The sequence below is a fragment of the Sycon ciliatum genome, chromosome 8 (assembly GCF_964019385.1).
Source record: "Sycon ciliatum chromosome 8, ocSycCili1.1, whole genome shotgun sequence".
Classification (NCBI taxonomy): Eukaryota; Metazoa; Porifera; class Calcarea; order Leucosolenida; family Sycettidae; genus Sycon; species Sycon ciliatum.
The window spans coordinates 10436141-10464027 of NC_088650.1; the positions used below are offsets into that span (position 1 = coordinate 10436141).

Sequence of the window (27887 nt, forward strand, 5' to 3'; positions counted from 1 at the left end):
CAATTGCAACTTGGACCTTTTCGTCTTTTCTGACGTTTGCTGCGTATAACATGTACATAACAGCTTCGCTGCAGCGTGTGCGTATTCACACCTGCTTGTGGACTGGACTACAATTCTTCCGGCCAGGTTGCTGGCGCCTTTCCTTCCCACAAAATATGCAGCCCTTCATGCCTGGAGCTACGACGGGCGCGGCTAGTGCGGCGCGCGTGCTGGGGCGGCGCTTGGCTTCTGGCTCTATCGACTCTGGCACAGACAGTTCTTCCGAATGGCTAGATGAGGGGTACTCTGCCTTCGTCGGAGGGTTATATTCGTTATTTTCTGGTAACATTTTCTGTGGAAGCCTCCGTTTTCAGGCCAAACATCACTACGACATAACTCCCTGAGCTCAGCTAAATTTTCTGCGGCAACAGCTTCACTAGTGCATATTTCACACACCTTCTTCCACGTTGTATGGGTGAAGGGCTTCACCTCCTCACCGCACTCCGGAACGTGAATGAGACACTTTAAACTCATCACGACGCTTACTAAGTTCTAGTGCTACTTGACCACAGACATACTAGTACAAACTGAAACCAAAAAACTAATCTCGAAATGAAAGTTCAAACTGAGAAGGAAGATGCCAAGTATAGTGGGTGCACGCCTGCACTGCAGTGCAGAGTTAGAATTGTGGGTCCGGGTGCACGCCTGCAGAGAGTGTGCAGTGTACCAGATCGTACCAGATCACGACTTGACATGACAGGTAACACTGAATTCGTGTACTTTCGTCTATTCTGGTGCATAATCACATTTCACAGCACCACACACAACGCGCATGCATGAATGCATACAAAACAATGGCCGCCGAGAGAGAAATTTTCAACATGGAAAAGCCGATTTTTGGATACCTTTCAGAAAGTTGTCAGAGTGACAACAACCGGAATCCTGCTCAGTAAGGTATCTAGAGTAGACGTGGCCAATAAAATTGCGGTGCCCAAAAGTCGGAACGAGATTTTTCTAGGAGGCCTTTTTTCAGGTTTGGCCCACGGACTATGCAGCTTGGCGCACGGACTAGTGACTGCGTGTATACATGTAGATCACCACTGTAGATCTACGTGTACGTGTGTCCTCACGATCACGATGAATAATCGAAAAAATTCATGTTCAATTATTATTCATTCTTTTCGATCAGAAAACATTTTTGTCTGTTTTGATTACTCATCATCTTTACTGTTTGTTGTCGACAAGAAACAAGACTGAATCAAAAATTTGGATTGGTCGTGTGGCACGCAATTCTCTTCAGAAGTTCAGCAGTCTACCGTAGTACGTCCATCCATGACGACCTTGCAGCGTTGAGCTTGGATTTCCTTGCTGGCCCCTAAAGCAGCCAGCTCTGCTGCTCAGATACATGAAGAAGAAAAAAGCTCAGCTCAGGTGACCAGATGTACTGTACTATGTACATGTAGTACGGTCAGGCATGGTTTTGTAGCAGATAAATTCCCGATTGTTAACCCTGTAGTGAGGATCAACGCCAGTTACTAGTACGTGCTACCACTACTGCTGCTGTTAGTGCAGTATTGGTCACTAACAGATAGTAAACTGTTACAGTTACTTTCATTGAATTAGTTACCACATGCTGTAGTAGTACTGGACAGGAAGGCATATATTCACAATGGATGAAGCACTCAAAGACGTAGCTCAAGGCAAGTCGCTACGAAAAGCAGCTGCTGCCCACGGCGTGAAGAAAACTGCGTTGTTCAACCGTGTGCATGGTGGGTCCTCGATCAAGGGAAGGCGAAGAGTCTTACCGGCTGATCTGGAAAATCTTCTGGTCGAGCGCTGCAAACAAGTAGCAGAGGAGGGCGATGCGATAAAATGGGGTAAGGAAACTATCGCGAGACCTCAGTATAAAGTACGCTGGTTATAACATACTATGGGGTTTTAGTACACGAAGGCACACAATGAAAACCTTGGCAAATTAATTCCGTTGTGACTCAGAGTTTCATGGCTGAACCAATCATCAGACAACGATATTGGAATAGGAGGCAGCGCTGGTATATCTAAGTGGAGAGAGGTGTGATAATACGATAGCGAGAGGAGTATGGGGTTTTAGTAGTGATTTCAGTACAGGACAGTAGAGTGCCGATTATCCGCACCCCTCGGGTGGGGGGCTGTCTCCAAGGGGTTCGGATAAGGAAGCGGTCACACATCCATTTAAAATGTGTATGTCCCCTGGTGATAAACAAACATTTGACCAACGAGTACCCTGGCCTGCATCGGCTTCTCGCTTTCATCAAATATTTTGCACCCCCCCCCCCCCCCCCCCCCATGCAAAAACCAAACATCAAGCCGGCCTTGTGAAGTTGTGACCAGTAACAGCATGACTGTATGGGCGTGAGAACTGTCACATGACCCCGGGTGCTCCAGGCCGAGATCCTGGCCCGCCGGGCCAGCCCGCTGGACACGTAAGCGCACGACACGATTTCAGTCGATTTGTGTGCACGCCCGAGATCCCGGATGCAAGCGGGCTGGCCCGCCTGTTGGCCAGCTCCGACTGGAGTTTTTGTAACATACCTCCTAAAGGACTTCAAGAGCATTGAGATTTGTTGAACAGCGAGGCACTTAGTTTGTTTGTACCTAGAGTACAAGAAAAACCGAGTTTGCAGCTCAAGTGGATTGCTGTCACGGCGAAATCCCTGGACTACATCGCTTTTGTGATGCAATGCGTACAAGAAACGTTCGAGCAGGCCTCCTGCGGCACAACTGCAGCTCAGCTGTACGCACTAGGTCGCTTGCTGCCGCTGGTCTTCATCAGCTATGATGGAATCCAGGAATTTTGCTGTGACAAGATACCCACAGGGAAGCGGGACGGTTTTCATGTATTATTGTTTGCGCCCAGAACCTTCGCTGGCATGCTTTGCCAGGTATCGTAACGCCATCACTTCGGCGCCCTATAAACATGTGATGGCTGCATCCCAGTTTGTGACCAAGACAGCACACCTCCTCGTTTAGCGAATGTACATTGTAGTGTGCATTTCTGCTATGCCTTGCTGCAGACAAAGTCACCGAGCTGGCGAAGGACCTTCTCAAGTCGAAACAGGATCGTACGGTGGCACTTGGCAGAGGATGGTGGCGGGGATTCAAGCGGCGCCGCTCGCACGAATGGAGCTCGCCTGATAGCGCCGGTGACGGTGCTACAGCGCCTTTGCCGACACTGCAATGTTTGGCGTCTGACGGGTGCCAAGCCAATTCGCTCGCTGGCGACATTCTCTCAACTAGCCACGACGTGGAAAGGGCACACGGGAACAATGCAGCCAGTATGCAAGCAGCACCAGCTCCCAGTTGTACTCTCACTTCTGCCAGCATGCAATGGTTGGCTTTGCAAGCAGCAGCAGCAGCTCCCAGCTGTACCCTCACCACCGCCAGCATGCAGTACTTGGCGTCTGCCGTATGGCAAGCTGAGTCGCTCGCTAGCGACATGCTCTCAACTGACCACGACGTGGAAAGGGCACATGAGGACAATGCAGCAAGTATGCAAGCAGCACCAGCTCCCAGCTGTACCCTCACCACTGCCAGCATGCAATGCTTGGCGTCTGCCGTGTGCCAAGCCGAGTCGCTCGCTAGCGACATGCTCTCAACTCACCACGACATGGAAAGGGCACACGAGGACAATACAGCCAGTATGCAAGCAACACCAGCTCCCAGCTGTACCCTCACTACTGCCAACCTGCAAGGCTTGGCGTCTGCCGCGTGCCAAGCCGAGTCGCTCGCTAGCAACATGCTCTCAACTCACCACGACGTGGGTAGGGCACACGAGGACAATGCAGCCAGTATGCAAGCAGCACCAGCTCCCAGCTGTACCCTCACTACTGCCAGCATACCGCAACACCCACTTTGCCCTACCAGCGGCATCCGCCTATGTGTCTTTCCCGGAGAGACGTCCACAGCACCGGAGCAGTGTGTTGGCAGCCACCACTCATCACATGACGAATGCCACTCGACACTCGGAGAAGAACTCGGCGGTGAAGTCATCAGCTCAAATTCCGAAACGGTATGCTGTTGCCCGTGTATTACATTGTGTTATTGCACCATAACACATGCAAATGCTTTACTTCTACCCTCATGGAGTCGGAAAGTTTCACTGGAGTCTGATGCACGTAAATTCACTCATGACATAATGTAGCAAGGAGAGAGAGAGAGAGAGAGAGAGAGAGAGAGAGAGAGAGAGAGAGAGAGAGAGAGAGAGAGAGAGAGAGAGAGAGAGAGAGAGAGAGAGAGAGAGAGAGAGAGAGAGAGAGAGAGAGAGAGAGAGAGAGGGAGAGGGAGAGGGAGAGAGAGAGAGACTGAGGGAAAGTGAATGATTCTCTCAGCCTTGCTCAACCTCTCACAATGGAAGAGGCTGGGAAAGACTGACTGAGGTTACTCACTCAGACCGATAGAGACTGGGCTACGTTTGGGGTCACGGCCGCAAATGCGTGGTGCGTACATCACGAATCACGAAGAACTCCATGACACGGGGCAATTTTACAGGGATGCTGTAAATAATATGTATTTTAATACTTCGAGACCAACGCATATGGCCGATTGGTTTGCAGGCCTGCCTGCGAATCATGAGGTCCCGAGTTCGAGACCCGCGCTGGTAGCAGGGAGCGTGTAAAGACTTTTTACGTGAGTAAAGACTTTTTATGCGTGGTGAACTGCGCCGACACCCACGGTCAACTGGGTACTCACAGCTCGGAGTGAGGGTAACAAGGATGCAGTTTACAGGGTTATGGGCCGTTACACGCCCGATTGGTTGAGAGACTCACCTACTCTCCCCTGACTCACTTGTGAGGTCTGCATTCGCCACTGAGGTGTGCAAGGCATAGGCATAGTGGTGGCCTGCGGAAGCGAAGGCTAGTTTGTGTGTTTCTGAACATTCAAGCGATGCCAACGCGAATCCCGCGAATTATTGTTATTATACTTCGAAAGAAAAGTGTCAGCACCGACGCAATCAACACAGTCAAGTAAGCCAATTTATTAACCGAACGTTTTCGTTCCCTTCTCATCATGGGTAAATACAGGGAATAATGGAAAAATGTCAAATACAGCAACTTATAGAGCTACAGCAAAAGCATAGATTGAGAACCTCACGCTATACGTGTGGAAAAAATAAAATTCAGCAGAACAAGTCAACAACAGGGTGAAGGTGAAGAAATGACTAAAAGCACAATGAAAACATCAATGAGAAGAAGCATTCCTGACCTCACGAGGATTCCCCCCCCCCCCCCCCTGTATTTACCCATGATGAGAAGGGAATGAAAACGTTCGGTTAATAAATTGGCTTACTTGACTGTGTGGATTGCGTCCGTGCTGACACCTTTCTTTTGAAATTGGATACGCCTCCAATTTTTTCCTTATATTTTAATACTGGCCTACTATTTAGTACACTGGAGGTAGCACAGTAAAAGCAAGAGCCAATAACCCCCTCGCCTCTCTCCCGAGTGTGCAACGCAACGCATGGGGTCTGTCGCGGTACGTTGGCCTCATTAGTCATTACGTAGGCGAGAACAAGAGAATCAGCTGTGCAATTGCGTCACTGTTGATCTTGTATTGGCGTATTTTTTTCCAGCTTCCAAGTACGCTTTTCGCAGAGAGTCTTCAGAAAGTTTGTGTCTGATGTACAGACTTTGCCGTCAACTCTGCCATATTATGCATTACTTCTTTGCACCTGAGCTGTAGTAAAACTCAAATCCAGCCACCTTGATCGTCATCTCGATATGTGATGAAGGCAGCACTCCATGCGCAGAGCTCATAGCTAGTAGATCGAAGTTGCACACTCTGGGGGGATTGGTATGTGCTCTTGCTGCAACCTGTGTTTAGTGGCCATCTGTCTTATGTGGCCGGTTAGTCCAGGACCCAGGCCTTGGTGCTGCATACGTATGACCCTCTGTTTAAAGACTACCTGTCCAGAAAGACCAGTGTCCCGTGTACCATGGGATGGTCACTAAGCACGGACTCCGCTGTGTGCATTGCTGTTTCTGTTGGATATACCGTACTGCTCGATGAAATTCGATCATGTGAGTCAAGTAAGTTGGCGCCCTGCTCCAGTTCAAAGCCCAGCTTTCGCAGGTTTAGCCTACACAGTGTTCACTGGGTGCTTGACGTACGTGATCTCGGGTTTCATGGAGCAGAACTGTACTACAAGTAGAGCAAGGTGCTTTCTGAGGACCATGGGTATGCTTCTATACTGTCGTTATGTGCAAAACGATTGGCATGTACAGATTGTCAGTTAGTCACCGGTCTTGACAGCCAGAATTTGTTAACATTTCATCTTGCTATATACCAACACAAATCTAGAGATGGCTAACTGTAAATGGCGTTATGATCTGTAATTCTGTATTATCAGTTCTCACAGTATTGGCTTGGCCCTGGGAATAGAGTACCTCCACTTCACTAGAAACGAGCCGTGGCGGCTCGGGAGAGTGCTTGATACACCTGGGTGCAGAGGCTCCTGCACATGAAGGGCCTAGAAACTTAGTAGAAAGGTGTCGTGCTGTAACTCGCGAAGCAGTCATCAGACATCACCTGTTGTGTGGTGTATGCTGTATGCACTAGTCACCGAGTCACAGCTAGACAATTTCTCGTTAGAGCCGTCTTGTTTCAGTGAGCTGGACACGTTGATGGCAGTGCTTATCTCCTCTCGTTGTCTTGCTAGTACAGTACGGATCGGCTATAGCGTTGGTGTTTGATTTTCGTGAAAATATCACTATAGGCGATATACTATAGGCGATGTGCATACTTAGGTATGCCTGACAAATGCGTGTATGGTGTCATTCGAATCAGTGCAACGACTACGTGCAGACGCGTGCTGTGCATATGATTATGACTGTGCAATACGCGCAGTGCAGAGCTACTTCCTGCGGAAACAAAAACTTCGTGAAGAGAAACACTTCAACACATTCAATCGACATAACAATATCTACAGGATCGATTAGTGGGAGTAGAGTCTCAGTCTGGGTCGCCATCGCTCGACTCATCACCGCTGAAACCGTTCCAAGTAGCAGGTCGATCGTGATGTCGTATTTCACGGAGAAGCTTCTCCGCGTCCCTGATCGTCTTCGCTGTTACCTGAATGTCTTCTCCAACATCTCGGCGGAGACCACGGTAGCTCTTCAGCGCTGGTACTCATTACTGCCTCCGATCTCGCTCGAGGATGCCCCGGAACAACAAGCACAGCCCACGCCAAACATTTCGAATTATTTCCTCCGAGGGATATCATAGTCGTACCAGCGCTTCCTGGCTGCCGCGATCAGATCTCACCATGTACGATGTATAATTTTTTTATGATCATCACTATAGCCGATGAAAAATGTATGCAATAAGATCATTTTGACAAAGAAATCGTATCATTATAGCCGATATATTACTATAGCCGATTATTACTATAGCCGATCCGATATGTATAGAAAGGGGTGGTTTACGAAAATGAATTTGAGAATACGATCACTATAAGAGGTATATTACAATAGCCAACCACCCTATAGCCGATCCGCACTGTATAGGTACCAACGTATCAGTGGATTTTTGAGTGTTTCAACATTCTCTTTCTTCGACCCTTTTTCAGGCATCACACCCGACACCACCTCAGAGCAGTACAATGGACGAAGCAGTCCAAGACGTAGCTCAAGGCAAGTCGCTACGAAAAGCAGCTGCTGCCCACGGCGTGAAGAAAACTACGTTGTTCGACCATGTGCATGGCGGGTCCTCGATCATGGGCAGGCGAAGAGTCTTACCGGCTGATCTGGAAGATCTTCTGGTCGAACGCTGCAAACAAATGGCAGAGGAGGGCGATGCGATAAAACGGGGTAAGGAAACTATCGCGGGACTTCAGTATACAGTACGCTGGTTATAACATACTATGGGGTTTTAGTAGTGATTTCGGTACAGTACAGTAGAGTGCCGATTATCCACACCCCTCGGGCGTGGGGCTGTCTCCAAGGGGTCCGGATGAGGAGCATGCTCGTGTTGAGTATGAATTAGGACAACGGACAACGGAAACAAGTTAGTGGGAACGACATTTATTATAGACGACGAGACAAGAGACCAAGACGAACGAAACGACTACACTCATACCTCTCTTATCCGGGCGCTTCGGGACCGGACACTGCCCGTAACTTCGAGGGTGCCCGTAACTCCGAATCATATACATCTTGATGGGGAAAAGGCCATCGATATGGCATATGACGTCAATATTTCTACGAAAAGTGACAAAAGAGTAGTAATATTTCCCCTGAAACTCGCCCAAATAGTGCCCGGTAGACCGAAGTGCCCGTAACTTCGAAGTCCGGATAACCGAGGTATGAGTGTACATGGTGATTATTGAAGAATGAGAAAGAGAAAGAGATCAAGTCTGAACGGCAAGACAAAGGGCCTGGGTAGCTATGGCAATTATGGGCACGCAAGTAGCTACCCAGGCCAACGGAATAAAAGGAGACAAAAGGTGAGTACGCGAGCGCATGCAGGCCAGCTAGAAAAGGTACGGGAGGAGGTACCTAACATACCTCCCCTGAGTGAAAAAAGATAAGGGAGCGGTCACACATCCATCTAAAACGTGTACAGTACATGTATATGCCCTCTTGATTTCATCATTTCTCATTCTCTTGAGCAGTACTACAGGAATTAGACACACTCCATCTCCTCAAAATGACACTTTGGGTACCCATTTAGACCCTCCAACCTGTTGCCATACACCATCTGATTGATGCTTCGGGTGTGTGTGTGTGTGGAGGGGGGGGGGGGGGGGGGGGGGGATCAGTCAAAGCTCTTTTTGTGACTCTGTTTTGTGCCAATAGTATTCTTGTAAAAGAGAAAGGACCAATAAGTTACGAGTTATGACTAACAGTCCACCGAGGTAACGAGATAATATGCAGTCAGATAGTGCGACAACAAGGCAAGGTACTGACAGGGATACTGAGACGTTCAACGACCTGACACCTAGCTCCAACACATCTACGAAGCGCAAACTAACAACCTTCCGCATGGAAGGTTCAGTTGCGGAAAGTTCCAATGAGGGGCAGGGCGGCACCACGAAGATGTACACGAGCTATGCCCCTCGGCAACAAATTCTGACGATTCTCACTGATTCTTGCCGCTCTAAACAGGACTCTGAGAGAACGTACTAGTTTCAATGCCGAGTGTTGTAATTCATTTTAACCCTTTACCGGTCTACCATAAGCGTACCGATACTATAGAGGACTCTCCAATGAGTCATACTGTGCGGCCTATGAGGATTCGGGCCAAAGATCATCGAGTTCACCACCGATCACCGGACTTGAAACGGAGCTTGGGTGGCAAAAAAAGAAGACTGCACTGGAAGGAAACAGTGTTTTTCGAAAGCAGTTCCATTTTGCATACTGTAGTTTGAGAATACCAAAGGGCTGCTCGCGATCGGATGTTCCCACACCTGGATCGTCTTTGAGTTGTTATCGCTTTCCCTACGATGGAGAACGACGGAACCAGTGGATGACGGACACACGACTCGAGAACTTCGCTCCTTATGCAAATACTTCGAAGCACACGAATATTGTTCCATCACTTCGTTGGCGAAGAGAAAAGTCATGATCATCCCCTGTCACCCCAGTACGTATCGAACTAACTAACTAACTTGTTCAGCTCATTTGTGGCAGCACCAGTAAAGGCGGAAACACGAAGATGATTCCGAACACTATCAACTTACTTAGTTTGTTGGGGTGCAAGGTATAGCTGGAGTTTGATGATTGATAGTGCTGATGCTGATGGTAATGACTAATGTACCCAGCTCTATTATGCACGTACCTCTACATGACTGGTGGTGCTAGCTATTCTAGTACTGGCCCTAGGTGCAACTCATCATCTCTTCCATGCGAGTGTGTATACCTCATGTTCTGCACAATGTGTATTTCCTTTGTCATGGATAAATACTCTGATCGACCTACTTGCGCAATCTTCTTCTGCTTCCCACTTGGTTGCTGCGCTGTGCAGTTCTTCATCTGCTGCGGCACATACTAGTATCCCTCATCTTCTGTCTTTCTGGTCAATTAGGTACATGTATTCAGCTTCTTGATCTTCTTGTGGTGAGGATCATCTTGATGTAACTCTTGCAAAGGCAGTAATGGAGGACTCTACCGGTAATCAGCAACTGCTTATGGAGAATGCCAGGTCGAGGGACGACCAGGAAAAAACAATTGCTGTATTGGATGTGCATTCATCAGCGTGTATTAAGATCAGGACAACTAAGTTCGCCACTACACCAGCTTGTTTTGCTACATAGGAGCAATGATGATGACGGCGTTTGACTTTGTCAGCTTTCGTGCTACCAGCCACCACATGTCAACATTGTCATACTCGTACTGATAAGGAAGAAAAACCCACACACGCACGCATGCACACACACACACACACACACACACACACACACACACACACACACACACACACACACACACACATGGATACACTGACAGGCATGCAAAGCAAGAGAGACAGAGAGAGGCACAGGCAGCGAAAGAGAAGTGAGACTACTTGTAGGTTATGGGCACGGTGCTCCAATTTCTGCCCAGCTGAAGTAAAATCCATGTACACTATTTTCGTGTAGTGTTCATTGACGGTGCCAGCCACTGGTGACCCAGTGGCGTAGGTGTTGACATTCAGCACACATCACATTTCAGTCTCCAACGTGAATTCAGTCAAAACAACACTGCACTGCAGCAACATGGGAGCATGCTTCTCCCAGGCCCACCATGCAAGTGCAGTGTGCGCCAAGAACAATTCCAGGTAATTCAGCAGCTACCCAAGGATGGACAGGTTCGGCAAAACACTCCGCGAGTGCCTGACGTTTGCAAACGAATTTTGTTGACAATTGTTGTTTCTTCCTTCGATTGGGCAAGACACGATAGTGTGCCAACCCAGCCAGCAATGAGACACATGCATTTGTATCCATCAGGGCTATTGTAAGACTTTAGAGAGTCCTTTGCATATGTGCTGGGGACATTCACTAAATATTTAGAGAGGCCTGGATACCCAACGCAGGGGGATTGGCTGAAAGGTCTTCGTCCATAGGTAAATATGGGTAAATATGGATCAATGTACTGGGCCCACGGATTCTGTCAATCTTCTCGCGGCAACGCCTCTTCAAGGCTGGAATAAACAGTAGAGTAACTGCGGCTAGTAATCCTCGTGACTTACCGAAACTATTCACCACATCAAAGAAAAGCAAAAGTGCTTCATCACCACTGCGACGGCCTGCAACATCATTTGAACCGTACACCTGGTAGAGGGGACGGCTCGATACCGGGACGCTTTGACAGCCAAATTTGTATAGACCCAAACCGATCATCAGCGTTGATTTTTCACTCGAAATATGTTTGTGGAAGGAAACTGGCATGTTGAAGTTTGCTCTGGGTCCAGAGTCAATCGAACTGAGCCACTCCTTTGTGTTGACCCATTGCCTCCAAGTTGCCCAATTTTTCGCTTCAAAAAAGTTCAAATCAGAGGTGGCTCCAAACCGGACACGTTTTAGAGTGCACGTCAAATTCACTCTGGGTCTGAAATTAGGTAATTGCTATCGCTCCACGACGGCCAGTACAGAGTAACAATGAGCCTTGTGTGTGCTTCCATTAGTTTTGATTGGTATGCGGTGCTTTATTGGCGAGAGGCGAGCCGCTGTTTACCTGCGACAAGAAGTTGATTTTTCGAAAGTCGTAAAACTCAAGTCGCAGTGCGAAGCAACACGTCAAAAACTCACCTGCTTGGTATGGCGCTTCTGGTCATCGCAGAGCCATGAAATTTTGGCTCGGAGTATAACACATCGTAGTCTCACTGTGACATATGTTTTCTAATCAAAATACCAAGAGAGAAAGTGAATATTGAGTCCGTTCCGGTTTGCAACCTCTGTCCTATTTGAAACCGTCCCCTCTACACCGAACATGCACATTTGCACATTTGATTCTCTTTTTGCCACCCAAGCACATTTTACCGTAGGACACGGACTTGTCTTATGGGTGATCTTTGGGTGGACACCGGGAAGGCGCCAAAAAGGTGATGTAAGTCCTCTATAGTATCGGTACGTTTGGCCCTCAGTTTTTTGGGGTCTTGTTGCTAGGAGACAGCTAAAATGGCGCTCTACGCTTAGCTAGCTAGCTGAGGTCCAAGGCTTTCTGACGATGTGCAAAACAACCATGCTTACCATACAAACTGGTTTGAGGGAAAGAGACAAACGGGAAAAGTCTGAAGAAAAAATTGACCGTCACCACCAGGACTCAAACCAGGGACCCTCGCTTGTAGCCAGCGATGCTCTAACCACTGAGCTATGGTGTAGTCGTCATCCCAGCAGAGGCCGTCCAACATTTTCCTCATACAATTAACAAATTAATATTATTTTTGCCGTATCGATCGACTGAAGTTTGTTGAAATAGGGACCTTTCGCATTTGCTACGAAACGAATGCGAAACGAAAGTTTGATTCGGCTCGTTAGGGCCTGGTCAGACTGCGGCAAAATCGAAATAATCCTAGGATTATAATCCGAATCTCCATAGTAACTTGCCGCCAGAGCGGCAAAAGCGGGAGTTGACGCTCCAAAAAAAAAGCAAGAACGGACCACGCTTTTCCGCTCCAAACAGGATTTGACGCTGATACGCCATTGACGCTGATAATCACTGATTTTTTCATCTCGATATCGAGGAGCTAATTGGCCACGGACAGCAACAAAACTCATAAGGATGGTTGCAAGGATTGCACTGAAGGTGTTGGCGATTCCCAAGGAGAAGGAATTTGACGTCGTTCGTGGAGATTACCACTTGACGCTCGAAATGAAGTTTGAATTTTCACTCTCCCCACATGTGTAGTGTGATCGCGATTCAAATTCTCGACGCTGTTCTGTTTTCGTCAGGCAACCAAAATTTGCCGCAGTCTGACCAGGCCCTAATCGTTTCGTTGAAAACAGATTTCAGGTTTCGCGAGTGGTGCATGGCAACTACGAATACGGCCGCGGGCGCCGGTAGTTTGGCGTACGGGTTTTTACACGCACACGTGCATGGATCATGGAATCAAGGGAAAAATGTGTACCTTGCAAAACATGTGTACCTATCCAAATAAATGTGTACCTGACGGATTCGGAGCGTGCCACGAATGAAGAGGCTTCCATTCGTGAAAACGAGTTCTCCGCGCAGGGACTCTGACGAATCCTCGAACCCAGGTGACGAATCAGCCGCGTGATTCGTTTCGTATCCGTACGCGGGGTGCGAATTCCCCTAATAGGGAGGTTCTGCTCTACGTTTTGGGAACGCGACGCAAAGAATCACGCGAACTTTCTTCGCGTTCCCGTAACGTAAAGAAATGCTGTTCTGCTCTACGTTTCACCTAGAGAAGTCACGTGGAATGTGTACTGGGAATTTCCCCTTCCATATTTGGCAGTTTTCTGCATGCGGTTGATCGATACCCAGCAAATCCGTACGCATTTTCTCTGCGTGTGCCACAACGTAGAGAACCCCATCTCCGCGTAGAAGTCTGGAGCCAAAACACGCGAAGCCGTAGACTCTAACCCAGACACCTGCTCTCTACGTGATTTCTCTACGTTTCACGTATAGCAGAACCTCCCTACTAATTGGAAAAGACGACCATCCGCCATGCGCGCGTTTCAAGAATGCGAGTGCATCTCTTGGGGCCGTGTTTGACAAGCGTTCTGAGAGCAGTAACATCACCAGTCGAGGCTGGATCTCCCGGGAGGTTTTGCAGTGTAGTGTGTTGAGAAAAAGAGCTCCGTTGAGTCCTGCTAGTTCAAAAATATATCGTCCACGAATGAAGAAACAAAATTCTCCAAACAGAGAGGAAGCCTTCTTGCTGCCGACACGGCGACAGCGACTGTCACAAGGACTCGTCAGGTGCGATCAGCTGATTCACCTGGCCGTGAGAATCATGGCATGCGTAAGCTCGCGCCTGAGTACTCATCTGAGCGAGAGTGAATCTGACGCGAGCAGCGCTGAGATGAGCAAACCGAAACTGCGATATCGTGGAATGGGAATTGCTGCTGCTGGCGTATCGCCGATGGCGAGGTGTTGGTGTTCAATGGCGGTATTGTAGAGAGCCTACATTTCTTGTAAAGACGTACCTGATTGCTTATCGTACGACTTCAGCTCCATCACGAACTTGGTATGTCCTTCGTGCTGTGATATTCGTGTATTTCATTCGCAATTGTATTTTCTCTCAGCTTGAAGGGCTACCATGGGCCCTATCTTTGCCTGGACCTAGTCATATTTGAATTTTCTGGAAGCGGTCAGGAATACAGATTTTGAAAATAATTATATGGTTTACCCATACCTACATCACAATGTGATGTAGGTATGGGTAAACCATGGTTCTTGAGCTATGACTCTATGAGTATTGCTGGTTGTGTGTACATGTATTTGCGTGACCACCCCTCACATACATTGAGTTAGACCGGCAAAGGGTTAACGACAGATTTCTCCTCGTTAACAGCACACTCGGTTACATATGATTATGGCGTTTACCGTACTATTTTAGACAATGCTGTGTGCCTGTATAGCAGTAACTTGACCTTGGATATACATGTACAGTCAGTACTGCTGCTATGCACTACACATATTCAGTCATATTCAGTCAGTACCGCTGCTATGCAGTACAGATCTTTATGGCCTGTCACAGTCCACAGTCGCCCTTGGGGCAGTGCCGATTTATACACACTCGCACATGGCAGCGCTGGTCCGTGCCGTGCTCGGGGAGGAGCAGATCAAAGACGCAATCGCGACATACCGACTAAGCAGAACTTGAAAAATCTGGGGTCGAAGCGCACATCGTTTCGGGTACTAGGATCTCGTGTCGTATCCCTATGTGCTACAACTCCCTGCTAAAAAAACAAACATTTGACCAACAAGCACCCTAGCCTGCATCGGCTTCTCGCTTACATTAAATTCTTTGCACCCCCCACCCCGTGCAAAAACCAAACATCAAGCCGGCCTTGTGACCAGTAACAGCATGATTGAATGAGCGTGAGAACTGTCTCATGACCCCAGGCGCTCCAGGCCGAGCTCCTGGCTTGCCGGGCCAGCCCGCTTGACACGTAGGCGCACAACACGATTTCAGTAGATTTATGTACAAGCCCGAGGTCCCGCCAGCCCGCCTGTTGGCCAGCTCCGACTGGAGTTGCACATCTAATCATCCCCTGAGCCTTGTACGTTTAAACTTCAATGTAACATACCTCCAACGGGACTTCAAGAGCATCGAGTTTCGTTGAACAGCGAGGTACTTACCGGTAGTTTATTTGTCCGGAGAGTACAAGAAAAACCGAGTGTGCAACTCAAGTGGATTGCTGTCACGGCAAAATTCCTGGACTACATCACTTTTGTGATACAATGCGTACAAAAAAATGTTCGAGCATTGCTCCGGCGGCATAACTGCAGCCCAGCTGTACGCACTGCAAATTTTATTATATATTATAGGTCGCTTCCTGACGCTGGTCTTCATCAGCTATGATGGAATCCAGGAATTTTGCCGTGACAAGACACCCGTATGGGAGCGGTACGCTCAGGTTTTCATGTATTCTTGTTTGCGCCCAGAACCTTCATTGGCATGCATTGCCAGGTATCGTAACGTCATCACTTCGGCGCCCTATAAACATGTGATAGCTGCATGCCAGTTTGTGACCAAGACAGCACACCTCCTCGTTTAGCGAATGTAGTTTGCATTTTCTACTATGCCTTACTGCAGACAAAGTCCTCGAGCTGGCGAAGGAGCTTCTCAAGTCGAAACAGGGTCGTACGGTGGCACTTGGCAAAGGATGGTGGCGGGGATTCAAGCGGCGCCGCTCGCACGAATGGAGCTCGCCTGATACCGCGGCCGACAGTGCTAAAGCGCCTTTGCCGACACTGCAATGCTTGGCGTCTGCCGTGTGCCAAGCCAAGTCGCTCGCTAGCGACATGCCCTCAACTAGCCACGACGTGGAAAGGGCACACGAGGACAATGCAGCCAGTATGCAAGCAGCACCAGCTCCCAGCTGTACCCTCACCACTGCCAGCATGCAATGCTTGGCGTCTGCCGTGTGCCAAGCCAATTCGCTCGCTGGCGACATGCTCTCAACTCACCACGACGTGGAAAGGGCACAGGAGAACAATGCAGCCAGTATGCAAGCAGCACCAGCTCCCAGCTGTACCCTCACTACTGCCAGCATGCAGTGCTTGGCGTCTGCCGTGTGCCAAGCCAAGTCGCTCGCTAGCGACATGCCCTCAACTCACCACGACGTGGAAAGGGCACACGAGGACAATGCAGCCAGTATACAAGCAGCACCAGCTCCCAGCTGTACCCTCACAACTGCCAGCATACCGCAACACCCACTTTGCCCTACCAGCGGCATCCGGATATGTGTCTTTCCCGGAGAAGCGTCCACAGCACCGGAGCAGTGTGTTGGCAGCCACCACTCATCACATGACGAATGCCACTCGACACTCGGAGAAGAACTCGGTGGTGAAGTCCCCAGCTCGAATTCTGACACGGTATGCTGTTGCCCGTGTATTACATTGTGTTATTGCACCATAACGCATGCAAATACTTTACTTCTACCCTCATGGAGTCGGAAAGTTTCACTAGAGTCTGGTGCACATAAATTCACTCATGACATAATGTAGCAAGGAGAGAGAGAGAGAGAGAGAGAGAGAGAGAGAGAGAGAGAGAGAGAGAGAGAGAGAGAGAGAGAGAGAGAGAGAGAGAGAGAGAGAGAGAGAGAGAGAGAGAGAGAGAGAGAGAGAGAGAGAGAGAGAGAGAGAGAGAGAGAGAGAGAGAGAGAGAGAGAGAGAGAGAGAGACTGGGGGAGAGTGAATGATTCTCTCAGCCTTGCTCAACCTCTCACAGTGGAAGAGGCTGGGAAAGACTGACTGAGGTTACTCACTCAGACCGATAGAGACTGGGCTACGTTTGGGGTCACGACCGCAAATGCGTGGTGCGTACATCACGAATCACAAAGAACTCCATGATCCGGGGCAATTTTACAGTGATGCTGTAAATAATATGTATTTTAATACTGGTCTACTATTTAGTACACTAGAGGTAGCACAGTAAAAGCAAGAGCCAACAACCCCCTCACCTCTCTCCCAAGTGTGCAACTCAACGCATGGGGTCTGTCGCGGTACGTTGGCCTCATTATGCCTGCCATGTGAAGATGCCGAGACCTCTGGTCGGTTGAGCATGGCAAGCCCCGCCAGCACCATCTCACCCCATGCTAGCCCCATGTGCCGGTGAGTTGTGTATTTTGTAAAAAATAAAAATAAAAAAATATATAAAAAAAATAGTCGTCACGAAGGCGAGAACTAGAGAATCAGCTGTGCGATTGTGTCACTGTTGATCTGCTATTGACGTATTTTTTCCAGATTCCAAGTACGCTTTTCGCAGAGAGTCTTCAGAAAGTTTGTGCCTGATACTTTGCATACAGACTTTGCCTTCAACTCTGCCATATTATGCATGAATTCTTTGCATCTGAGCTGTAGTAAACTCAAATCCAGTCACCTTGATCTTCATCTTTGCCCTGGGTCTAGAGTACCTCCACTTCACTAGAAACGAGCCGTGGAGGCTCGGGTGAGTGTTTGACACACCTGGGTGGAGAGGCTCCTGCACATGAAGGGCCTAGAAAAGTGTTGTGCTGTAACTCACTGCGTTTCACTCGCGAAGCAGTCATCGGACAGCACCGCTCGTGTGCTGTGTGGTGTATGCTGTATGCACTAGTCACCGAGTCACAGCTAGGCAATTTCTTGTTAGAGCCGTCTTGTTTCAGTGAGCTGGACACGTTGATGGCAGTGCTTATCTCCTTTCTCTTTGTTTTACTAGTATGTAATGTACATGTGGATTTTTGAGTGTTTTCAACATTCTCTTTCTTTGACCCTTTTCCAGGCATCACACCCGACACTACCTCAGAGAAGTGCAATGGACGCAGCAATCGCAGACATTGCTAGAGGCAGGTCGCTACGGCAGTCAGCTGCTGCTCACGGCGTGAAGAAAACAACGCTGTTCTGCCGTTTGCGTGGGCAGTCATCGATCAAGGGGAGGCGAAGAACCTTACCGTCTGATCTGGAAGATCTTCTGGTCGAACGCTGCAAACAAGTTGCAGAGGAGGGCGTTGCGATAAAACGGGGTAAGGAAACTATCGCGGGACTTCGGTATAAAGTACGCTGGTTATAACATACTATGGGGTTTTAGTAGTGATTTCACTACAGTACAGTAGAGTGCCGATTATCCGCACGCCTCGGGCGTGGGGCTGTCTCCAAGGGGTCCGGATGAGGAGCATGTTTGGATAAGGGAGTGGTCACACATCCATCTAAAACATGTATATCCCCTCATGTTTTCATCATTTCTCATTCCGTTCAGCAGAACTACAGGAATTAGACACACTCCATCTCCTCAAAATGACACCTTACCCGTTTAGACCCCCAAACCTGTCGCCATACTAGGCCCGCCGCAACCGGTCCTGTTGATCAGGTTATCACCGGACCAACTTTTTGACCGTTCTGGCGGTCCGGTATACATCCTGTGTGCACCATCTGAATGGTGCTTCGAGTGGGGGATACTCTAATTTCAGAAATTTCGGTGCTCAATATTTTTGGTATGAGGGGGAAAGGCCAGGTTAGGTGAACAGAAATTTTAGGTACAGAGAAGCAGTTCCCAATTGGAGTATATTTTTTTACGTGTGTTAGTGTTTGTTTGGTGTATTGAAATTTTAGGTATGAAACAGATGAACCAAAAGTACCGAAAATAAAAGTACACCGAAAATTTGTGAAATTACAGTAATCAGTCCAAACTCATTTTATAACTCGGTTGTTGAGCCAATGCTATTCTTGTAAAAGGGAAAGGACCGATAATTTACGAGTTATGACTAGTAGCAAGAGTACATAAAAACCAGAGTGTGCAGCTCGGATGGGTTGCTGTCACGGCGGAATTCCGTGATTACATCATTTTAGTGATGTAGTGCGTACAGGCAGGATTCAGGCAGGTCTCTTTCTGCACAACTGCAGCTCAGTTGTACGCACTACGCCATTTCCCGCCTCAGATCTGCGCCAAATATGATGTAATCACGGAATTCTGCCATGACAGACACCCATAATAGAAAAGGCCCCAAACTGCACACTCTGGTTTTCATGTACTCTTGCTAGCAGGCAGGCAGGCATGGTGGGATGGTCTAAGACCATGATTGAGAAACAGAGGGTACCAGGTTCAAGTCTTGCTTGGAAGCGGAAGGATTTTTTCCCGCAGTGCTGCGACCCACAGTTAATTGGGACTGGTAGCCTGGGCTTCGACCGCTTTTAGTCCACGGCCAAGGTGCAAAAAAGTGACTTTTCGCTCCCGTTCGAGAAGGACAAAGGTTTGCCATGTGCATATGATAGAGAATACTTAGAGCTTTCAGGATCTGTGTCACTTGACCCAGAAACTTTGTTGACCAAATTGATGGGATACTTCTTGAAGAGTGTTACCATAGCAACCAAGGTGATAATTCCCAATTTAGGTATCTCAGATTAAATACCAACAGTATTGCGTTGGAATGAAGTAGCCAAGGCCCAGACCTAGCTGTGTACAAATGTTCATGATGATCGGAGGTGTCTTACTACATCAATAGCATTGCTTGGAATGGAACAGAATAGCGTCAATACACGGAATGCAATATCAGTGGCATTTGAGAAAATATTTACAAACAAGGAGCCTGCACAGGCTGTGTAGCAGACTGCTGTTCAGGCTGCGTAGCGGGCTGCGGTACAGGCTGTGGAACAGGCTGCAACACGGGTTGGACTACAATGGTGTTGGTGCAATGGGTCGTATCCTTTCCATCCGATGTCTCTTCGTTAAGGTCGTTGTTGTCAGCAACGTGAAAGAATGGCATGGAGAGAACGACAATATCCGGAAGGCCGTCAGTAGCCTCCCTGCTGCGGAGTTTGCTTTCGGCCATCCGTGTCTCTCCAGCACCTGGGCGTACACAAATGGCCAAATCTGTAGAGTATGGTCACTAATCGCTCACTTCTGTGAAGATGGTGTACAGCCAAACCAAGAGCAACATGCTTTGGTGGCACGATAGTTGTGCACTGGAACACTAGGTCCTGTGCAAAGGACCTCACACAGCGGTTGAGCGTGGAATCTACTTCAAGCTTGTTGGATGATACTGGTATGCTGTCATGATGGCCTGAAGTCAGAAACCACACAAAGAAATTGTGGCGCAGGGCAGGAATACACTGCTCAGCTCAGGTATCTGGTGGCGTCTCGGCGGTCGGTACGTGCGTATGCTAAGTCGATTACGGATGGCCGTGATAAGTTCTTCCACTGATGGAGGGCGTGGTGGTAAGACAAGTTGGCGACGCGCGGGGTCCAGGCGTGCCGGCCTGATAATTCCGGGCGTCGGTGGTACGAGCGGAAGAACGGGCGTCTGCGGCGACGGCGGCGATGGTGCTTGCCGCACCCAGTCGGTAAATCGCGGCGGCGACCCCCATGGGGAGATGACCCATGGTTCCAGCATTGCGCAGTTGGGATGCGGCGGCGGTGTTTGGGGCGGAGGCGACGAGGGCGGTGAGTTGGGCGGGAGCGGAATTAGGAGGGCTGCTGCCAGTTCTTGGTCCGGAGAAAGAGACATACTCGCTATATTGATGATGAATGAAGCCCCACACCCAGGACGAGAACAAACGAAGCAAAACACAAATGGCCAAATCTGTAGAGTATGGTCACTAATCGCTCACTTCTGTGAAGATGGTGTACAGCCAAACCAAGAGCAACATGCTTTGGTGGCACGATAGTTGTGCACTGGAACACTAGGTCCTGTGCAAAGGACCTCACACAGCGGTTGAGCGTGGAATCTACTTCAAGCTTGTTGGATGATACTGGTATGCTGTCATGATGGCCTGAACTCAGAAACCACACAAAGAAATTGTGGCGCAGGGCAGGAATACACTGCTCAGCTCAGGTATCTGGTGGCGTCTCGGCGGTCGGTACGTGCGTATGCTAAGTCGATTACGGATGGCCGTGATAAGTTCTTCCGCTGATGGAGGGCATGGTGGTAAGACAAGTTGGCGACGCGCGGGGTCCAGGCGTGCCGGCCTGATAATTCCGGGCGTCGGTGGTACGGGCGGAAGCACGGGCGTCTGCGGCGACGGCGGCGATGGTGCTTGCCGCACCCAGTCGGTAAATCGCGGCGGCGACCCCCATGGGGAGATGACCCATGGTTCCAGCATTGCGCAGTTGGGATGCGGCGGCGGTGTTTGGGGCGGAGGCGACGAGGGCGGTGAGTTGGGCGGGAGCGGAATTAGGAGGGCTGCTGCCAGTTCTTGGTCCGGAGAAAGAGACATACTCGCTATATTGATGATGAATGAAGCCCCACACCCAGGACGAGAACAAACGAAGCAAAACACAAATGGCCAAATCTGTAGAGTATGGTCACTAATCGCTCACTTCTGTGAAGATGGTGTACAGCCAAACCAAGAGCAACATGCTTTGGTGGCACGATAGTTGTGCACTGGAACACTAGGTCCTGTGCAAAGGACCTCACACAGCGGTTGAGCGTGGAATCTACTTCAAGCTTGTTGGATGATACTGGTATGCTGTCATGATGGCCTGAAGTCAGAAACCACACAAAGAAATTGTGGCGCAGGGCAGGAATACACTGCTCAGCTCAGGTATCTGGTGGCGTCTCGGCGGTCGGTACGTGCGTATGCTAAGTCGATTACGGATGGCCGTGATAAGTTCTTCCACTGATGGAGGGCGTGGTGGTAAGACAAGTTGGCGACGCGCGGGGTCCAGGCGTGCCGGCCTGATAATTCCGGGCGGAAGCACGGGCGTCTGCGGCGACGGCGGCGATGGTGCTTGCCGCACCCAGTCGGTAAATCGCGGCGGCGACCCCCCATGGGGAGATGACCCATGGTTCCAGCATTGCGCAGTTGGGATGCAGCGGCGGTGTTTGGGGCGGAGGCGACGAGGGCGGTGAGTTGGGCGGTGAGTTGGGCGGGAGCGGAATCAGGAGGGCTGCTGCCAGTTCTTGGTCCGGAGAAAGAGACATACTCGCTATATTGATGATGAATGGCCGTGATAAGTTCTTCCACTGATGGAGGGCGTGGTGGTAAGACAAGTTGGCGACGCGCGGGGTCCAGGCGTGCCGGCCTGATAATTCCGGGCGTCGGTGGTACGGGCGGAAGAACGGGCGTCTGCGGCGACGGCGGCGATGGTGCTTGCCGCACCCAGTCGGTAAATCGCGGCGGCGAACCCCATGGGGAGATGACCCATGGTTCCAGCATTGCGCAGTTGGGATGCGGCGGTGTTTGGGGCGGAGGCGACGAGGGCGGTGAGTTGGGCGGGAGCGGAATCAGGAGGGCTGCTGCCAGTTCTTGGTCCGGAGAAAGAGACATACTCGCTATATTGATGATGAATGAAGCCCCACACCCAGGACGAGAACAAACGAAGCAAAACAACCGACCACAAACACCAACCAAAACAACACCGACTTACGGTTGGTGTTTGTATGTACCCTTAATCTCAGGGTCGTGGGTTCGAGCCCCACGTTGGGCGCCAATGTTAAAGGGGAACTGTCACCAAAATTTTTCTTTGTCTTATCTTGTAGCTCTTTGGCTCCTGATCACGATGGTGTTATTCGTTTTTCTCTGCGATGACTGGAAGTGGGTGAAAACTTGAAAAGAAGGTGCCCAAAATTGTCCCGAAGTACCGAGTGACGTCACGCCGGACTTGACCTCCACGCGTACTTTCATCGTCAAAAACGAAGTCCAGCCCGTGTGCTCGTCGATCGAGCCAACTGTTCGATGTACGGTGCACGCTTGCCTTCTGAACTCGGACACTCGATGTGTACTTTGTACACAATGAGAACGCCAAAAAGGGACAAAATAAACAAAAGTCGACTGCAGTTTGTCGCACTGGTACTTCCTCCACGAAGCTCCAGCTCTTTGTTTTATTTGTGATTACGAAGGAGTGGAAGGATGTTTGTTTGCTGTTAGTGTGACACACATACCTCGTACTTGAAAATGATGTCGTTGTATCGAAGGTGGCGATGTTGCCCACCCGGCTCTGAAATGAAAGACGTCGGAGTTCGTCATCTGCATCTTGAGCAACATCGCCAGATGAATCGCCTTCACGTAACTACATTGCGTTCCTTTGGGGCTCGGGTTGGTGGTGCTATCGCCGGCCGGAGGAGTACTGTTTTCTGCATACGCACTCATCATCGTGTTGTTCCTCACACGAAAAGTTCAAAACAACGACGTACTTCCGTGCTCACAAAATAAAAGATCCTCGCGGAAGAAGTCAAAAAGGTGAAAGCTCAGCTGCTTTTTATTTTGATTTGGCTGTGTAGCTGCACGTGGGTCTCTGCCTCTTTGGCATTCTCCTTCGGTACGACGTACCCATCTGTGTAACTTACAGTTCAAAAGGCACACGTGCACCGTACATTGGAACAGCTAGCTCGATCGACGAGCACACGGGCTGGATTTCGTTTTTGACGACTAATGTACGCGTGGAGGTCAAGTCCGGCGTGACGTCACTCGGTACTTCGGGACAATTTTGGGCACCTTCTTTTCAAGTTTTCACCCACTTCCAGCCATCGCAGAGAAAAACGGATAACACCATCGTGATCAGGAGCCAAAGAACTACAAGATAAGACAAAGAAATTTTTTGGTGACAGTTCCCCTTTAAGTTCAGGAAATCTCACGAAAGCAGCCACGGTCACAACAGGACAACCTAACATTATATGTATAGGATATTGACCAAGACGAGGTCTATATGGGAAATATAGGCCGAGTAAAAGACCGAGGTCCGCCGAGGTCTTTTACGAGGCCTATGGATCGGCTTGTCGTGTAGAGTAAGCCCTTTTCGGCTTTCCGTGTTATATTATTTTGTATCCAACTGCTTTTATTTCTTCTAGTTCTGCAGTGTCGCCCCACGTGCTGCGCCACGTGAAAGCGAAATTCAAATTTGAGCAGGCTCTCCGCGTACTCAAAATCACAAGAGACGACAACTGCGCACTGGGGGTCGTTCCGAAAATTAGAACCAAAAGGGCTTATTCCGCACGAAAGCCCCAGCTCCGGGGATACCCAAAAGTAGTTTCGAGTAGCCCAAGGGGTCCTCTTTCGGTTCGCCACAAGCAAACTTGGCCCCCCCCCTGAGCGGGAGCGAGATTTTTTTATCTAATAAATTCCAACCCTTGCCTGCGGACTATATAGGGGCGGTCACTTTGAGGGAACAATCCTCAGATTATAAACCGGGAATAATTTTTTTCTATTTTTCATCACGGCCATACTGGATACGCGCAATGAAAAAATCTCACCCACACGAGCTATTTTTTTGTCACCATTCGCTTCTGGCAGTCTGTCAGCCCTGCTCCTGGGCCAGAGCTGCATCAGCACAGCCTCTAGAGTATCGCTCCACTTCATAACGCAATAAAACAAAAACAAGGAAACTCAAAGAAATCCAGTGGAAGCCGCGGATGAATATAATCTTCGGCGGAAAAGCGGGGCCTCGAGCTGATTTTCATCGCGTGAATTAGATCTCTCAAATCTCCTGCTCAGCGGCAAATATCCATGGTAACCACAGATTTTTCCGAAACTTTCCTCAGTGTGATCGGCCCCTTAGGAGGTCTTTGCAGGGTGGTGGCGTTCCTGTGTATGCTGAAAACTCAGTCTAACTGAGTCTCAGGCGAACCATGAAATTTTTTTATGACTAAACAGTCCACCAAGGAAACGAGATAATAATCATAATATTTACCGTATTTCCCTGATTGTAAGTCGCACCCCTAATTTCGGGTCCATATATTGTTTCAATACATTCACTTCAGTAGTAGATCATGCTCGATTGTAAGGCCCTTTGTTGGCCCTGAAGTTTAGTGTAAAAAAAGGTGCGACTTTTATTCGGGGAAGTACGGTAGTGGATGTGTGTATAAGCCCGAGATCCCGGCCCGCCTGTTGGCCAGCTCCGACTGGAGTTGCGCATCTAATCATCCCCCAGGCCTTGTACATTTAAACTTCAATGTAACATTCCTCCTACAGGTCTTATAGAACATTGAGATCTGTTGAACAGCGAGGTACTTACCGGTAGTTTGTTAGTGCGGAGAGTGCAAGAAAAACCGAGTGTGCAGCTCAAGTGGATTGCTGTCACGGCGAAATCCCTGGACTACATCATTGTTGTGATACAATGCGTACAAGAAGCATTTGAGCAGGCCTCCTGCGGCACAACTGCATCTCAGCTGTACACACTAGGCCGCTTCGTGCTGCTGGTCTTCATCAGCTATGATGGAATCCAGGAATTTCGCCGTGACAAGACTCCCGTAAGGAAGCGGAACGCTCAGGTTTTCATGTGTTCGTGTTTGCGCCCAGAACCTTCGTTGGCATGCATTGCCGGGTATCTAGCGCCATCACTTCGGCGCCCTGTAAACATGTGATGGCTACATCCCAGTTTGTGACCAAGACAGTACACCTCCTCGCTTAGCGAATGTACATTGTAGTGTGCATTTCTGCTATGCCTTGCTGCAGTCAAAGTCCTAGAGCTGGCGAAGGAGCTCCTCAAGTCGAAACAGGGTCTGACGGTGACACTTGGCAAAGGATGGTGGCGGGGATTCAAGCGACGCTACTCGCACGAATGGACCTCGCTTGCCGGCACAGACGACAGTGCTAAAGCGCCTTTGCCGACACTGCAGTGCTTGGCGTCCGCCGTGTGCCAAGCCAAATCACTCGCTGGCGACTCGCTCTATACTCACCGCGGCATGGAAAGGGCACACGAGGACAATGCAGCCAGTATGCAAGCAGCACCAGCTCCCAGCTGTACCCTCGCCACTACCAGCATACCGCAACACCCACTTTGCCCTACCAGCGGCATCCGCGTATGTGTCTTTCCCGGAGAAGCGTCCACAGCACCGGAGCAGTGTGTTGGCAGCCACCACTCATCACATGACGAATGCCACTCGACACTCGGAGAAGAAATCGGCGGTGAAGTCATCAGCTCAAATTCCGAAACGGTATGCTGTTGCCCGTGTATTACATTGTGTTATTGCACCATAACGTATGCAAATGCTTTGCTTCTACCCTCATGGAGTCAGAAAGTTTCACTGGAGTCTGATGCACATGAATTCACTCATATTGTAGCAAGGAAGGGGGGGGGGGGAAGAGGGACAGAGACAGACAGACAGACAGGGCAGAGACGGGCAGAGACAGACACAGAGAGAGACAGACGGAGAGACAGAGAGGGAGACAGAGTGACAGAGAGACAGACAGAGAGAGACAGAGAGAGACAGAGAGAGAGAGAGAGAGAGAGAGAGAGAGAGAGAGAGAGAGAGAGAGAGAGAGAGAGAGAGAGAGAGAGAGAGAGAGAGAGAGAGAGAGAGAGAGAGAGAGAGAGAGAGAGAGAGAGAGCTGGACACGTTGATGGCAGTGCTTATCTCCTCTCTCTTGTCTTGCTAGTATAGGTACCAAAGTATAAGTGGATTTTTGAGTCTTTTCAACATTCTCTTTCTTCGACCCTTTTCCAGGCGTCACACCCGGCACCACCTCAGAGAAGTGCAATGGACGCAGCAATCGAAGACATCGCTAGTGGCAGATCGCTGCGACAGTCAGCTGCTGCTCACGGCGTGAAGCGAACGACCCTGTTCTGCCGTTTGCATGGGCAGTCATCGGTGCGCGGCAGGCCGGCGAAATTATCCGCTGGCCTCGAAAGCCTCCTGGCTGACTACTGCAAGTTTATGGCGGGGAATGGCTATGGAGTGATGAAAAGTAAGAAGACGTACCTGTTCTCACACTCACTAATCTATTGTGTTGTTCTCAACAGGGAGGCCAAGCCACGTATTAAAATTCATTATTCAGGGCTGGGTGCTGGTCCCCCTTTAACCCTTTCACTGCCAGCTGACCACTCAAGGTGACAAGGCGCTCCCTGCCAGGCTGTCGGCTGAGCTGTACACCCCCTCCCTGCCAGGCACTTTTTACCTCCAGCTCGAAAAATCGAAAGGCCTACTTTTCCTGGATTTTTTGGTACTTTCTGTACGGAATATCGCTTTCCAAAGTATACATCGTAGGTAGACAACTCATAAAGGAAGCCATTGCCGTCGAAAAAAATCGCAAAATCCGAAGTACAAACGTGCTGCGCGATCTAGCGCCAGCCGCTGTACAAAAATGCGTGTCATGTCATGCGAAAGTGCGCCGTGCGCCGCATGCGCTACATACACTATGTACACGATCGGCCCGGACACTCGCGAAGTAAAGTTAGTTAGTTGTTGTTTAGGAGAGAGAAGCAGATCCTTTTTTTCGTTCGCTGGGATTGAAAGATATGCCAGTGGACAGGAGAGCTACAACACTGGAAGCAGAAGAGATCGCTTGCGGAATCTTCTCTATCTTCGTGGCAACAGGACTTCAGTTGCGAGAGACTTTCGTCCTGTCGTTGCGGACGAAATTCTTGTTGCTGCCACCAGAAAACTCGGAGAACGAAACATTCGTAAGTCGTTTGGTGAAGCGGATCGTGTCGGTGAACGGCTGCGGAATGTTCTGCCGCCATGGTGGTCGTTTGTTCTCCCCATTAGCAGCAGTCCAAATACTTTTCAACTTCGGAGAGTGAAGCGCTTCCCTGTTCCGTTGACAAGCGTTCGCGAGTGTAATTCACTTTCACATCAGCTTGGCCTTGCAGTAGATCGTCAGGTTTTGAGCCAGAGCCAGCAGAGGTAGGTGTCGTTGTAGAAAGAATAATTATAATAATGTTGTAGCTGACATACCTGTAGTGTCTCTTGACCGTGGTGGTCGCCATTGTAACGTGGTAGTTCTTAGAAAATTTTAGTTCTGGACCCGGTGACCGCCGCCAGCGCTGTTTCCGTCAAGTTTGCAGTGAATGCGTCCGCTAGGAATCTATCATCTGGTTGTCTCTACCCGTGACTCTAACCGCCTATCGCA

The 27887-nt window shown here is 49.4% G+C and overlaps 1 protein-coding gene across 1 annotated transcript in view; it reads left to right on the plus strand.

Annotated features, from left to right (window-relative positions):
- The first annotated feature begins 1187 nt into the window (after window positions 1-1187).
- Window positions 1188-27887, plus strand: part of LOC135823346 (uncharacterized) — a 35037-nt gene continuing 8337 nt past the window's right edge. The window contains exons 1-7 of the mRNA XM_065336200.1: window positions 1188-1856; window positions 3033-4027; window positions 7583-7823; window positions 15718-16499; window positions 17887-18127; window positions 25491-25972; window positions 26483-26723. Coding sequence (XP_065192272.1) covers window positions 1649-1856; window positions 3033-4027; window positions 7583-7823; window positions 15718-16499; window positions 17887-18127; window positions 25491-25972; window positions 26483-26723 — 3190 coding nt within the window. The 5' untranslated portion in view covers window positions 1188-1648. The remainder of the gene's footprint in view (window positions 1857-3032; window positions 4028-7582; window positions 7824-15717; window positions 16500-17886; window positions 18128-25490; window positions 25973-26482; window positions 26724-27887) is intronic.